Below are 15241 nucleotides of genomic sequence, written 5' to 3' on the forward strand. Positions count from 1 at the left end.
ATAGATAGATAGATAGATAGATAGATAGATAGATAGATAGATATAGGCCTATTATTATTATTATTATTATATATATATATATATATATATATTGTTTAATAAATAAACACTTCCTCGAATAAACCAAAAAAACTTTCGAATAAATAACTTAGCTACTCTATGGTTCGACTCCAGTTCCTCTTGTAAAATACGGTATATGAGTTTAACCAAACAAAAAATAAATGCTTTTGACTCAAATTTTCTTTTCTTTTTCTCATTTCTTAAATTTTGAAAAAAAAAGGGGGGGGGGGCAAGGGGCTGGCCGACTGGAAATCATGATACATCATCCGCTTATTTATACCTTCGCACAGTTCGCAATAATATATGTATTTTTAATACACAAAGACACGTGTTTGACATCATAGCCTGTAATTATGCATTTGAAAAGTATTATCCTCGAAGAAATAATTTAAATAAATACTGATGATGTGTAAAGTGGTAAACGCTGAACAAGCTTAAGGTACAACATAATCATTTAACATAGCCCCCTATGTTAAATTTTAACCCTATCATTACTTTATCGTACGTGCTATACTGGTGGTGATGCTGATGAGGATAATAATGATGATTTATGAAACGGTAGTGGTAAGGAAGGCGATGATGGTGAATATGGCAATCATGAATAGGCTTAAAGAATTGTCAAAAAATCTTATCATTATCATCACTAGTCTTCTGTTTTAGCAAATGCCTGTGAAAAATTATTAATTAATTTCTCTTGTGCAATATATTTTCCATAATTAAGGAGTTTAAAAATCTGTATTCTTAGGCTTTGCAGGGCCTTGCTATAGGGCTTAACTTTTGTCCTGCATCCTCTAATTAAAAAAAAAAAATCTTGCTGTACTTGTTTACTGAAGTGATGTATCCATGGCAAAGGGAAGTATGTGTTTAGAATGTCTCACATGATTATGATATGTAATGAGAAAGGTATTCATTGCATAGCCTATTATTAAAAAAAAATATATATAAAGCAGTATTTTATCTTAAAATGTCTTGTACTTCCCTCTGCTGTGGTATACCGGTACCCAAAATGCTGGAGAAACTCCATATCAAATGGATGCAAATACACAATTACACTAAACTATGTGCTCACATGGAAACCCAATATAATTTTAACAGCATTCACTATACAGCAGATAAAAATTGGCCCCACAACCCACACAAAAAAGATAACTTACTCCTAGAATGAAATGTTAACATAGCACAATGCATAAATGCCATGGAATTACAGAACTAACTCTGGATCATTTCTAAAGTTCAGTACTTCTATATACCATAATCAATATCTCAGACAAATGGATTATGTTAATGCAGATCAGGTATTCATCGATCGAAAAGCTTAGGTCTATTAAAAGGCTAACTTTGATCGATTAGAAGTCAACAAAACAAAGCAATCTTGTTCGTCTACGTAATCTGTACGTGCATTGTCCTTCATTAATACACTTATGACAACACTCAAGAACCATTTATAAAGGTAAAGCTAGGATTCTAAATATCTTTATATATTTTAGCTTGTTAAGATAGACCCTTCTGATCAAATGTATTGAACGGAATATAGCCATATTATGCAGAATAAGTAAAACGGTAAGTTTAACGATCATTTTCGTACATTTGAATTAAAGTATGGTAACTCTCAGTGCAGTTTCAAAGAGGCATCAATGGTACATCGTTATAGTCGCAATTATTAAAACCAATGGGTTAGTTGGGGCAGGAGTGGTTTATCTACAACAAAGCATTATGCTTTTAGATTGTTGTTTCCTGTGGAAACTTAATTACTGTACAACCAAACTTGCTGTTATTCCGTTTTCTGTCGTGGTGAAATCGACAGACGATATGATGTATAAAAAGTATGCTTGCATTGTTTTACACAAATGTGGGCACATCAATTTAGGACTTGTTTTTTTACCATATTCTACCGCACCGTTCCTAATAATAGGTTTCTAACGCACACATGGCCTTCGATGCCCGTGGATACCGTGTAGCTAAAAAAAATCCCTTCCAAAAGATGTTGTGCTGCAGTTTTTGACTGCAATTTCAACTATTATGCTGCAATCCAAGATTAACTTTAGTAATGAAACTGAGCAAAGGATAGACATTAATGATCTTCTGGTTTTGGCACACAAATATGTTGTTCTTATGATTATTTATTTATTATAAGCAAAAAAAGAGCATTGGCTGTTGAATTAGTGTAACTAAATGTAACTATTTGGTCACTTACGGTACTTAATAGCATAGACCTAAGATATATATATCATTTTTATGATAGCCTTTTTTTTTCAAACACACTCTTTCCTCCCTTGATTATCAGAATTCGATAATATGGAAGAAAACGAGGAACTTGAAACCGATTCAGAACTGCTCCCTGATCCCGATGGAGAGGACAGACATAGACAAGACATCAAGAAGCCTCGGCAAAGTAAAGCGTACGTATCCGCTAAGATTCTTAATGATTGCGAACAAAGACGACTAGAGTTCAAATTATCTTACCTGGAAAAGGAATTTCGGAGTAAAACGAACATCATATCGTCTGAGCAAACAGCGTTGAAAAAAGAATTGATTTTTGTGAACCAGGGAAATAAATCTGATTCTGGAAAGGGATTTATCATTCCTCGGGGCATATCCAAAACTGAAGCAGATAAACTTAAACATAACCGAAGAAAAAACATACCTAAACCCAACCTCAGCTTATCATTATCAGAGTTTGATGCTAAGAAAAAAAAGACTCATGCCGCCAGAGAAACTTTACTAGCAAATAACAAGAAAGGTGATTCTGAAGAGGGCATTGAACAAAGAAATTGTGCAAGATTTAAAAAACGGCGCGGGGCAATTCAACTTGACAATCGACCATCAGGTTTTAATCGATTAGCACGAATGACAAATGACGAAGGTAGGCCTAAGTAGGCCTAAATTTACCTATGGCATTAAAATACTTTGGACATATCAAACCGCCTGGAAGAAATGTAAAGAGACAAGAGAAGAGGTGGTATACCACGGAAGCGCTGGTGAAATAGTTATGGTTAAAAACCCAGTTTTTTGGCCAAAGTAGCAAAAAATTATTTACAAAGGTTTTTTGAGTAGAAACTATCTAAGAGGGTTTCAAGAGCCATCAAAAAAAGTTGGAACAATTTTTCCCATGGGAAAAAGAGTTATGACCTTTTATATAAAGGTTTATCTAACACTGAAACAGTAGGGGTAGTCGGTTCTATGCCACATATGACCCAAAAAACAGTTGCAAGAAAACTTTTTTTTCGGATGCTTTCTGTAACATAATGTCTAGAAAAGATGAATATGTATATTTTAGCCAAAAATTGCACAAGCATCAAGTGATTTTTTTCCAAGATGGCCACCAAAATGATGCCAAAAACTTTAAAATAGCCATAAATTAAGTTATTTTTGTCTCGGATGTTTTTTTTTTCTTAACTGAAACCAATTGAAAATTCATCTGATAATGATTGAATAATAAATTTCAAAAATTGAATAATTCCAAAAGTCATCAAAAATGGCTGCTATATTCATTTTTCATATCCGTAACCCATTAATTAGTAGTCCTATAATGGTGATTGCAGTGTCTACATTTTGTGGGCCATAGCATTTATAAATATCATTTAAAATATGATTTAATAAGAGCTTAAGTAAAATATAAGTAAATATCAAATTTGGAATTGTCTATATATACAGTGGCATGTCTAGGGAGTGTGTGTGTGGGAGGGGGTGGGGAGTGTTGGACGCTGTCCAAAAAAAAAAAACTTAAACTTACGCCTCCTTCACACTGCAAGCAAGAAAGTCAGCTCAAGTAGTTAAAATCATTGAATATTATCTTATTTTGCAACTTAACACCCACAGAAAAAAATCATTGAGCCCCACTGCACCTTTGCGTCTCCCATATCATCCACCTGTCACTTCTAGATACGCAACTGTCCCTATACAATTTATGATTAAATAATACTGTACTCTGCTGAGGCTATGGCCCACTGTTATAATGAGCATTTGCGTAGCATTTCCTAAAACTTTGCACTTCCTAAGTGTCTCGTTGTCAGTTATCTACTCCACAGAGACTGGACCAGAGCACTCAGAAATATTAATGTTCTGGGCTCTTTTAAAATTGATACGATTGCTACGGTTCTATATTCTTTAGATTTGTTAATACCACCCAATCCACGAGCAAACGTGTCGCTCCCATATGTGTAATACTCCTATAGTAGTGATAATACAATCCCACTGAAGCCAATATCAAGTTTGGTTACACAAAGAATTGGTTTGATTAATACCTATTAAAGATTAAATCCTACTCATGTGAATACCTACTAGTGCAAATAACCTGCTGAATCTAAGATCAAAACCTATAATTCCTACTCTAAATCCAAACCCTACAAAAGTTAAAATATTGACTGATATAAGAGTAAGTCCTGCTAGTTTAAAGCACCATACTACCAAGTGTTGTTCTATTAGAACACATAGATCCCTTGAGGCGGTTTTTCTGTGGAAGGCGCTATATAAATATATGACCACTGACAGTAAAACAGAAATATATAAACATGTTTATATAAATCATGTAGAAAAGACAACATAGACAGTAAAATGTTCTGGTTTAGGAAATATTATTTCTCCCAATCTCATTTGGGAGGAACTCTCTCTCAACCCCTTACCCCAGCTCAGGCCTACGACCTCAAGTTTCCCCTATCGGACTTATGTTAAAAAGGGTCAAAATTACTCATAGTCGATATCGAACAATGTGCTGCTGCAGCCACTTGTTTGTCAAAACGTAACAAAACATTCCCTGAAAAAATCTACATTCACACTGTACTTGGAATGCCTGTCAAATGAAATGAACCACAATTTTACATTTTATAAAAAAATTGTACTTGGAATGCCTGTCAAATGAAATGAACCACAATACGTTAGGCCTACATTTTATAGAAAAATTCCACTACCACAGCCTACAGTATACTGTATCTGAGCAAGAGCAGTAGGCCTACACTGAAACAATGCAAGAATATCCCAATGACAGGAGCTGTTATGTATACAGTAGGCTACTGTCAATTTAATTAATACGCTGACATATTTTATATATTTAGAATAGAATAGGAAATAAACGATGCAGCACTTGCAGGACTGGCGCCAGGATTTGGCCGACTAGGTGTCCGACGACCCCCACGCGGGAATGTCCCGACGAAAAGAAGTGGGCGTGGTCAGGCGTCGATCAAAATCTCTCGAAAGTGTTCTAGGGGCGAAAAATATGACAACTTATGGGTTTCAAAGGGTTATTTATTTGATTTTAGAGTACTATACTAATATATAAAAAATACATATTTCCCCCTCCCAGTAATTGTAGTTTTTCTCCACTATGGGGGCCCTGCCGCCCCTCCCCCTCCCCAACCCACTGGCGCCACCCCAGAGCGATTATGTACGATTGAGAGCTCAGCTCAAAAAATCACGTTTGGTGCGAGCCTTGTCTTCAATATTTTAGGGTTATCCTCAGTATGCCCTTGTTCATGTATTTGTTGTCTGTCACTTTTAAAGAGTACTGTATATTGAATAAATTAATTTAAGAAACATGAAAATACTACAGCAGTCACTCCATAGGTGCACAACTCCACCTGTGCCTGAATACCAAACAATACGCAGGCCATGTATGATAGGAGAGCCATTATTTTCCGCTCTCTGCATGACTCCTGAATACCGCCATTCCTTTTTCTTTTATGCTTAGGGTAGAAAAAAAAATTATTTCTGTAAACTTGACCTTTGACCTTTTATACATACTTTTTTTGGCTGAGGTAAACAATGGAAGAGCTTCACAGGAATGAAATATTCTCCTTGAATTCCCACCTCTTGCATATTGTTGCTAACGGCCAATGAAATGACAATCATAATACAGTTGCACACTTGTGTTTGTGTTACAGTCCTGGCAAAGCCTACAAGCTTTGATTAGTCAGTTTTTCAGTTTTATTGGCACTAACAAAAACTCTATTTTCCTAACTTGTTTTCTTTTGGATGCACCTTGAGCAAAGTTTGTCAAGACTTCATTTAAGGTGTTGATATCCTGTGTGAAATATGACTTATGTGCACCATACACATTGCAGTATACTCTTTGGAAAGTGCAGGAGGTTGTCACTATTAAAGTGAACTACCAAACTCACCATTAGAAGAACCCTATTGGAAATGGCCTTCAGACATTCATCAGCTATTGCCGTGTTTTTTGTAAGTGCAATTGAATTTTAGACTATTAACAAAATATATAGAGATATCAGTAATTGATCGAACACAACAAAAGATAATTGAAAATCTTGGACCGATTTAATTGTAGATAGCACAACCAACAAAATTGACAATGACCCTTAAAAGGGGATGATAAGACGTTCACTACTGTATATAAACAAATATATCTCTGTAATATATTATTTGCAAATAAATTTGTAATTGATAGACCAGGGATTAGTTAAAGTAAATCAACAAGTCAACAAATAAATTATATATTTGATGTTGAAATATGAATTCAAGATAAATTTTTAATTTCATATTATTTATTAAATAAATGTCTATAAAAATCAAATACTGAGAATTATGAAATCAATAAACCAATAAGTAGTGGTTTTGCTTTTGTTGATGAATACATTTCTAAACAAAATGAAATGTTTAGATTTTATTGAATGCTACTACATCCACACTCTGGACCTGAAAGATACAAAAAAAAAGTTCAAGATAAATAATATAACAGTAATTTGTTCAATGATTTAGTATGCAAAATTATAATAATACTAACAATTCCACACTGATTGATAAAGTTTAATTTCCAATTCTCAATGCCCTTATGCAACAATTTGCTGGGTCTTTTGTAGCCATAGAGTACTACAGAGTTACATCACAATACCATGTGATACTACTCCGTTGCTATTGTTACAAAATGCGTTCACACACCAGCTAATGGTCAGCAGGATCCAGAATAAGATGATAATGGGATCACTGGCAAATAAGAAACTGGAAATTGGAAATACGTATGTGTGATTGATAGAAACGTACTTAACTTGCTAACCGATAGCCCTCACTAACCGATAAATGTGGTAACGGTTAGCAACTTTTTGGGAGGCCCAGTCAATCTGGAGGGCTCATTATTAGGGAACCCATGCCATTATTGAGGGCCCATGATAGTAATGTGCATATGACAATTTTCTTGTAAAAGTTTAATATGGAGGGCTTAATACCATTAGTATTTCTAGTGTGAACCTTCACAGTAACCATAATAGTAAACCTGCAGCAGACACCCACAGATAAGAAGTAATCAAAAACAAGATAGACAATGCCTGAACTTGTCATTGCGTTCAGTTGGTCTTTGCTTTTTGAACACTAAATAGCGCATGGTCTATAAAATCAATTTAATCTGTGTCTAATCGAACTTTGGCCTCACTCTAAAGTTTGAATCCTGTTTGAAGAGGCTATTTCACTCTGGAATATTTCATTTATCTTTTACCATTTAAAACTATTAATAACCTTTGAAAATTTTCTTTTTTATACTTATCATTTTAAAACTTTTTTTTTTTTTAAAACAACTTACATAATCTTCTAAAGCTGTAATTTCTTCTTCAAGGAAATCAGTACCAACTTTATCATCTTCCACTACGCATGATATTTGCAGCTTTTTTATCCCATAGGCAACTGGCATTAATTTACCTGTAATATTGAAATGTGTAACATCAAGGATTTAAGCAAAAATATAATTTGGGAGAAAATACATTCAATTGAGAATAAATTTCATTTTCATATTTTAATTTCAGCTCAATTTATATTGAATAACACCAAATCATCATTACCACCACCACAAATGTCATGCACAAAATAGACTTTATCACATACTTAATATATACAGTACATAATTTTGATGTAGGTTTACCTGTGCCCCACTTAAGTCCATCTGTTGAAACTTCACGCACCTGCCTCTCCAGCTCAACCATGTCCGTTTCATCATCCCACTTGAAAGGTAAACGAAACAAGACAAACAATTATTAAAAAATTTGATTCAAGCTTTCAATATAAAAATTAAATTTACAATTATTACAGTTGCTGTCACCATTAACTTCCCTACAGTAGCATACTGTATCTCTTTGGATTGGAAGTGGAATCCTTCTTATGGTGAATTGGGAAGTACACCCGGAGAAATCCCTACTCTTTTCCTTGTGCAAGTGCACATTAAAAACTTGCACTTAAGCCCTCCAGCTGAAATACCTCTTTAACATCCATCAGTCACAGGGATTGAACCCAGAACCCTGGGACTGGAGAAGCAAGCATCCTAACCTCCAAGCTACAGCTCCGCTGCTGAAGCATGACGACAGTAACAGACCAGGATCCAAGGATTTGAGCCGATCTTAAAAGTTGAGCACGCATAAAGTGGTTACCACTCAGTTTAGCAGAGTGAGCTAAACTTATTACACGTCATGTCATCTGGAATCGTGGGTTCGAGTCCCACCCGAGAACAACTCGGTTGTTCTCGGATGGGATTTTTTTCGCAGTTGTTTTCAAATGTACTGAGTATTCCGTACATTTCCATGTCAGGTAGGGCAAAAATTACACCTATACATGTCATTGTAGTTATCATTACTAAAATTGGTATTGGTTTATCAATTTAAGTTGCTACTATAAAACAAATTCCTAACTAATCACTAGTCTAGATGCAATACTTTTAATATGATCAGTTATTTCAAATTAAAGGAAAGTAATTATGAAACACAAATAATATTATTGTTACAACAAGTACAAAATTCAATAAGTTATGGGCACATACCGGTTTCACATCAAGAATAATGTTGGATTTAGCAATCAATGCTGGCTCTGTAAGAAACAGAAAATAAAAATTAATCCTTTAGAATTTGCCACGAACTAAATACTTCTGAACATCACTTCGAATTCAACTGAGTGTTCTAGCGATCCAGCAATTTGCTCCAACTGCAGATTGGCTATACAGTTTGCCCTCTAATTCGAGACCACCATTGGGACTTAACAATTTAGGGTGGTCTTGGGTTTTGGTCTCCACATAGAGGGTTAGCTTAGTGTTAATAGATTGAAGATTGTTATTTGGTTCTTAAATTGGTCTTGAATTAAAGGGGTCTCGATTTGGAGGGTGTACTGTAGCTTGTTCAGGGTCTACTTTAATCCATACTTAGCTGTGTAACAGAAACTACTAAATCATACAAAATCCATCAAAATACTGTACGATACAAATAAAAACTCATTTTCAAGTGTCAGGATTAATTCACAAATTTCAGCGCATAGGTTCTTGACCCATTAATAAGCAGAGTTTTTACTGCTGTAATACCATAGCCTGTGTGCATTTGTATATAAATGAAGCTTTGCATTATACAGTCGAGTCCGCCGAAGTCGACTCTGTTTAAGTCGAAAATTCGCATCAGTCGAATTTTTGAAAAAGTCCCAATTCTTTCCTATGTATTAGTGTGTAAATTGTTTGTTTAATTCAAATTTTTATAAGTCAAATTTCGGCTATATCGACAGAATTTTCCAGTCCGGATAGGCCGATTTTAGAGTAATTTCAACCACACAAGTCGAAGTTCCAAATTTTTTAGTGCATGTGGGAAAATACACAGCCGTGGGGAAAATACAAAGTTCTTGTTGTACGGCAACAAGTTAGCCAAGTCAAAACTAACATCTCAGACAGCGCGATGTGGAACTTGGCTTACAAGATCGTACGTCGTAAGTTGCAGTCTAATCTCACAATACAGACACCCTTCCGGACCGGCTCCAATGTTCAGTTTGTTGTCCAGTTCAGTTTATAGAACTTGCATAACTGAACCCATTTTGGACAAGATTGTTGTAGTCAGGGCCTAGCTATTTAATTAATTTATCAAAGCCCTGGATTCTTTTGACTAGGCCTAGCCTAGCCTATGCAAATTCAACACATTATTTAATAATACGTAGAGTACCTGTTGTTTTGCTGTACTGCTCAGCAATTTAATTATTACCAATAAAATTGATGCGATTTTTATATTGTTTTTGCATGCATTTCTTTAGGTCTGATTATGTTTTTCCAAGCACACATTCTTCGTTGGGCAATGCCACTTGCTGGTCGGCAGTCTAGTTGTAAACAAAATAGGTCGCGCCACCAAAAACTCTGCCTGCACACCAATTGGTCCATTTTCGTGGGGTGTTTTCCACTAGACATGTGCTTCGGCTGGGATGACGTCAGATCGCCCAAAGTTTCATAGTGCGTGACCGTAAACAAGCTCGGTGTAATCATGGAGTTGTTATAGTGACTAACAACTCCATAGTGTAATCAAGAATGTTTTTTTACACAAATTTATAAAACAAAGCAAAAAAACAAATAAGAAACCCTCATGGTATTATTTTAGAGTCAAACCTAAATAAACCTAACAAATTAGATTTTATTCTCTACAAATTTCCTCCGTAATAAAATTAGCAACATGCTTTGAATAGCATCTTGAGGTGCATTTGCAATTTACACTGATGAATCTAACGAATTTGAATTAGACGTCTACTGAAAAGAGTAACCAGTAGGAACTTGCTTTGTTGAGTTCCGTCTTTATTTCAGGTTGATTCCAAATGGTTTTTAAGGATTAAAAGCAAGAATATACACTAATTAAAACATTTGAATGCGTACCTAAATTTCACTTCATAATTAACCAACTAAACGTCTACTGGCGTGTCATGTTAATCAACAGATAATCTCAATGGCAATGCGAGTACAGCTAAGCGTCTCGGTTTCACAGCGTGTGGTATGCTTGTCGTTAAACAGTAGTATTGTTCTATGTTAATATATTTTTTTTTTTTCGAAAAATTTGCAAGTCGAAATCTGTATAACTCGATCTTTTTATGCCAGTCCCATTAGATTTGACTTAGGCGGAGTCGACTGTATTACAACCAAATTAGGAATGAATAACTGTGACTCAGGATGATTAAATTTTTAAAAGCCAACAAAGGATGAATGCAGACATAAAGCTCTATCCAAATATCATTTTAATTGACAAATACATGTGAATTGCCCATATATGGGTATGATATGACATCACCATGTACAGATGGATGTGATGTGCCATCACGCTCATATATGGGCAATTCCCATGTGCCGCATATAATCTGATAGTGTGGATTATAGCTTAGCATTATGTTTTCTTACTTTTCGCTTTCTTAGCAGCATAAGCTGCAAGCCTTTCTGCTTTCAGTTTTGCAACTTCTTCAGCCTGCGAACAGAATTAAAACAGAAATCAGCTTTCAGAATCTGTTAAAATGCTCAATATCATCAATGCTTCTTATCACAAATTCTTTTTATGAAGCTTAAGGCCTGTTTACAGTAGCAACGATAATGATAAAAAAGCTAAAAACAATTATTCATACAGAAAATAAAAGAAATAAGAGAAGGTTTTACACTAGGACGATTTGTTAACGAGTTATCATGTATACACTAACAAAATTCTTGAAAAATCAATTCAAATGATTAATAAAATCATTGTTACTTCTACGATTTTATCGTTTTTCAATGATTATGACGTCATTTGAATTGATTTGTGAAATTATTTTTTAATGTATATAAGATAAGTTGCTATCGAATCAACCTAGTGTAATAACTTCTCATATTTCTTTTATTTTCTATATAAAAAAAATTGCTTTAAAGTTTTTTATTGTTATCATTTGCAGAGTTGTTTTTATTTGTGAGAAACAACCCCACAGTAGTCAGGGTTTAAACACAGGACCCTGACCCTGGGGATGGAAGAAAAGCCTCTTAATCACCACCTATTAAACTGTACTGCTACCACTAAATTAGCCAACTAAACCAGTCAAAAAACAAAACAAAAAAACAAAACAAAAAAGGATTTGGTAAATTTGATGGTCAAAACAGAGCTTCTCAACACCTCCCCTCCCCACCATGGGATTTTTACACCTGTTCTTAGGGTAAAAGCCTGAGCTGATGAGAATCTGAACTCATTCAAATTTGAACTTACATCTTCATCATCGGAATCATCAAGATTAAAGTCGTCGTCGTCGTCATCATCACCTGCCGCTTCCACTGCTTTAGCTGCCTCCTGCAAAGATAACAACATTGTACATTTCACACATGTACATACATGTACAGGTACATGTAAAAACAATTGTGCATTGAAAACAACTATACACAAATATATTATATATATATCTTAAACTTGTTCTTTAAAGACCTGTTCTCAATGTTTTTCTGATGGTGAACAATTTTCAGATCTCTCAATTCGAGGCAACCCATTGAATTTATTGCAGGCAAGTTTGTGAGGGCAGTATAGACATACAAAAAAATTCTCAGTTCAATTTTACGTAATGATTACTCAATACTCACTTCTTTTGTTCCATTTACTTGAGGTGTACCTGCTGATTTTTCCAGGGCTGTTACTCGTGCTATTAGCATGGATACAGATGCTCTTAAATCCTCCGTCACTAAAAAAAAAAAAAATAAAAAATAAAAACCTTTAATGAGTTGTTAGTCAAAATAGTCAAAAAACATTAACAGTAATATATCTGTCTCTTATACGTTTTACAAACAATGAATGCCATGATTCTGTAACTAAAAGAGAGTACCTCTGCAACAAATGGACATCTTGTAATATCTGCAAATTAAACTAGTCCTTTACCTTGCCGCAAGAGTTTGTTTTCTTTTTCAACAGCTTCAATCCTTTGGTTTGAAACACCAGCTGTATCCACACCAATGCCTACGCTCAACCCTACACCCTAAAAAAAAATATTAAACAAGTTTGGTTTAAAGAGAAAAATAATAGAAACCTTAACATCTAAAGAGAAGGCCAACTAGATTGTGAACATTTCAGTCCAAATTATAAAAAAATAAAAAATTAACAAATTTACTTTTATTTCAGAAAAATACTTGAAACTTTAACATCTAAAGTGAAGGTAGGCTGCCTAGATTGTGAACATTTCAGTCAAAATTATAAAAAATAAAATATTAACAAGTTTGGTTTATTGAGAGAAATACTTTAAACTGTAAGACCTAAAGAGAAGGCCAACTAGATTTTTAACGTTTCAGTCAAAATTATGTTTGCAGCAATAATCTGCTACTACACCAGATTGAATAAAAATAAAACAATTTAACACATTTAGTTCTAAATAGCAGAATGATATTATCAACAATGCACAAATCCACATTTATATATATATATATATATATATGATATATTTACATTACACATTACAATACATTTGGGTAATTCCATGTCAAATCAACCAAAAAAGAAACCTCAATCTCTCGGAATTTGTTCAAATTTTTGTATGTTGTTGGGACCCATGAAAAATGATCAGAAATGGAAAATTTTTTCTCTAGGCCTCCTAATTAGCGAGATATCTGCTAACGAACTTTTGGCTATTTTAGCGATACCTTGCGTGTTTAACCGACCATATCTCGAAAAGTGTGGCACCTACAGAGCTGATTTTGGTGTCATTTTAAAGCTATTGAGTAGCTCTATAACTTTATTAATAAATGCTAAGTCCTCAATTCAAATATAAAAAAGTTACGACAGGTTGTAAAGTTCAAAGTTGAATAAAAAAATATATATCTTTTTTTTTTTTAAAATTCATGTTAGAGATACCTAATGATGTAAAGAAGCTTCCCTATAAGTTTGGTGATGGGCGCTCCAAAAGTTCCTGAACAATGAGCAAGTATTATGTATACTTGTCAATTCGAAATTACATTTTCCGTATAATAACACAGTATTGTACCTATATAGGAAAACCAATAGTACACCATACTGCTTAGTTTTATATGTAGGTTTGAGAAAATTAAACTTGCATCACTTGAAAATTCTCAGGTGGAAATTCCTTGGGATTTTCCAGGTGGATATTTCTTTGAATTTCAAAATAGGAACCTGGTATTCCCATTGGAAAATCCCAGATTAGCACTGACCTACAGTATCAGGATTTTTCAGAATAGTTTCTGAAGTCATTTCAAGATGTCACAAAGCAAGACTCATTATATATTAAGGCAGACGTTCTGCTTTGATCCATTTGGAGTACATAAAAAAAAGAATAAATCAGGTTTAAGGGAAGTAACTGAAAAGCTTATTGCAGACCATCCAAATCTTAATCTTAAAAGAGGACAGAAGATTTGCACACAATGCCGCAAGAAGCTTGCAAAACAACAGCCAGAATTAAAAGTGTGTGAGTTACCTTTACCATCTGTAACTTTAACTAGCAGTAGTGAAGATGATGGCAATGGGAATGTTCCTGGTTCTTCTATGGATACTGAATTTCACACCTCTGTGAGTGACCTACAAACATTGAATAAGTCTTTGGAACTAATAGGTGAATCACCTGTTGACAAAAAACTACTACAAAGGGACAAGTATGTGAAAGGTAAGACACGGAAAATTGGTGAAAGTGTCTCGAAAAAGTCAATGATCGAATTCCAAAATGATGGTCAGGAGATGATTCAGCAACTGAAAGACAAATTTAAATCAACTGACAGAATAAGTGAAAAGCTTCAGGTGCTGACAATTTTACCAAAAAGCTGGACAATTCAGAAGATCCAAGATGAATTAACTCTTACTGCAGATACCACAGTTAGATGTAGACATTGGTAAGGGAACAAGGAATTCTAGCAATGCCTAACCCCAAGTCAGGTAAATCTATTTCTAAAGAAACTGGGGAAGCCGTCGTACAATTCTATTTGTCGGAGCATATTAGCAGGCAAATGCCTAGTATGAAATACTATGTGTCTGTGCTTGTGGATGGGAAAAACAGCATCTACAAAAGCATTTGGTTCTTTGCAATCTTAGAGAGGCTTATGAACAATTTAAGGAGACGCATCTAGACAGCAAAATTGGTTTTTCTAAATTTGCGGAATTGCGCCCAAGGCCTGTCTCTTATACACATCTAGATGTGTATAAGAGACAGACTTTTATATGGCTGAACAATTTCTTTTTGACTTTTCTTTTTGACTTTTCTTTAATGTCCCTTTTGAAAATTTGAATTGTCTTTTTCTTAGTCTTTTTTGTGAACTTTACTGTACATATTGTTTTGGACGCACCTTCGATTGAGAAGTGTGCCACTGATTGAAAAGTGTAGTTCCTAATAAGTTATTATTATTATAGTACGCCCGCTATAAACTCAGTAAGCAGAAAACAAAAGTACTGTGTCTTGTGGAGAACAGATAAACAGACAAACAGACCGTGCGCGGTGGAGTACTGGGTAATAAAAAGTACCTACAGTACAA

At 34.5% G+C, this 15241-nt stretch overlaps 2 protein-coding genes across 9 annotated transcripts in view; one reads left to right on the plus strand and one right to left on the minus strand.

Annotated features, from left to right (window-relative positions):
* The first annotated feature begins 67 nt into the window (after nt 1–67).
* LOC117120543 lies at nt 68–3698 on the plus strand. 3 transcript variants are annotated; one of them, XM_033265565.1, is made up of 2 exons: nt 68–1510; nt 2345–3698. In XM_033265565.1, exon 2 carries the CDS (start codon nt 2356–2358, stop codon nt 2935–2937), a length of 582 nt encoding a protein of 193 aa, XP_033121456.1. In that variant the 5' UTR covers nt 68–1510; nt 2345–2355; the 3' UTR covers nt 2938–3698. The 3 variants fall into 3 exon arrangements, with proteins under 3 accessions (XP_033121456.1, XP_033121457.1, XP_033121455.1); XM_033265566.1 differs by having other exon boundaries at nt 1462–1620; nt 2354–3698; XM_033265564.1 differs by having other exon boundaries at nt 1464–1620.
* Nucleotides 3699–6308: 2610 nt separating this feature from the next.
* The window catches only part of LOC117120536 (elongation factor 1-delta-like), a 20783-nt gene continuing 11850 nt past the window's right edge, over nt 6309–15241 (minus strand). For 5 of the 6 annotated variants that reach the window (XM_033265550.1, XM_033265554.1, XM_033265552.1 and 2 more), the window contains 4 exons: nt 8810–8856; nt 7922–8000; nt 7586–7701; nt 6309–6708 (listed from right to left, as the gene is read on the minus strand). In XM_033265550.1, coding sequence (XP_033121441.1) covers nt 6670–6708; nt 7586–7701; nt 7922–8000; nt 8810–8856 — 281 coding nt within the window. In that variant the 3' untranslated portion in view covers nt 6309–6669. Of the gene's footprint in view, nt 6709–7585; nt 7702–7921; nt 8001–8809; nt 8857–11173; nt 11238–11996; nt 12078–12361; nt 12460–12653; nt 12751–15241 lie in introns of all 6 variants that reach the window. The other variant, XM_033265553.1, reaches the window with a different exon arrangement.

This window comes from Anneissia japonica, unplaced genomic scaffold, assembly GCF_011630105.1.
Source record: "Anneissia japonica isolate Jap-2015-1 unplaced genomic scaffold, ASM1163010v1 scaffold287917_len653891_cov171, whole genome shotgun sequence".
In the NCBI taxonomy this organism is placed as follows: domain Eukaryota; kingdom Metazoa; phylum Echinodermata; class Crinoidea; order Comatulida; family Comatulidae; genus Anneissia; species Anneissia japonica.

Excerpts from the sequence above, each read along its gene's own strand:
- LOC117120543 (XM_033265565.1), top strand. The coding sequence starts at position 2,356 with ATGGAAGAAAACGAGGAACTTGAAACCGATTCAGAACTGCTCCCTGAT.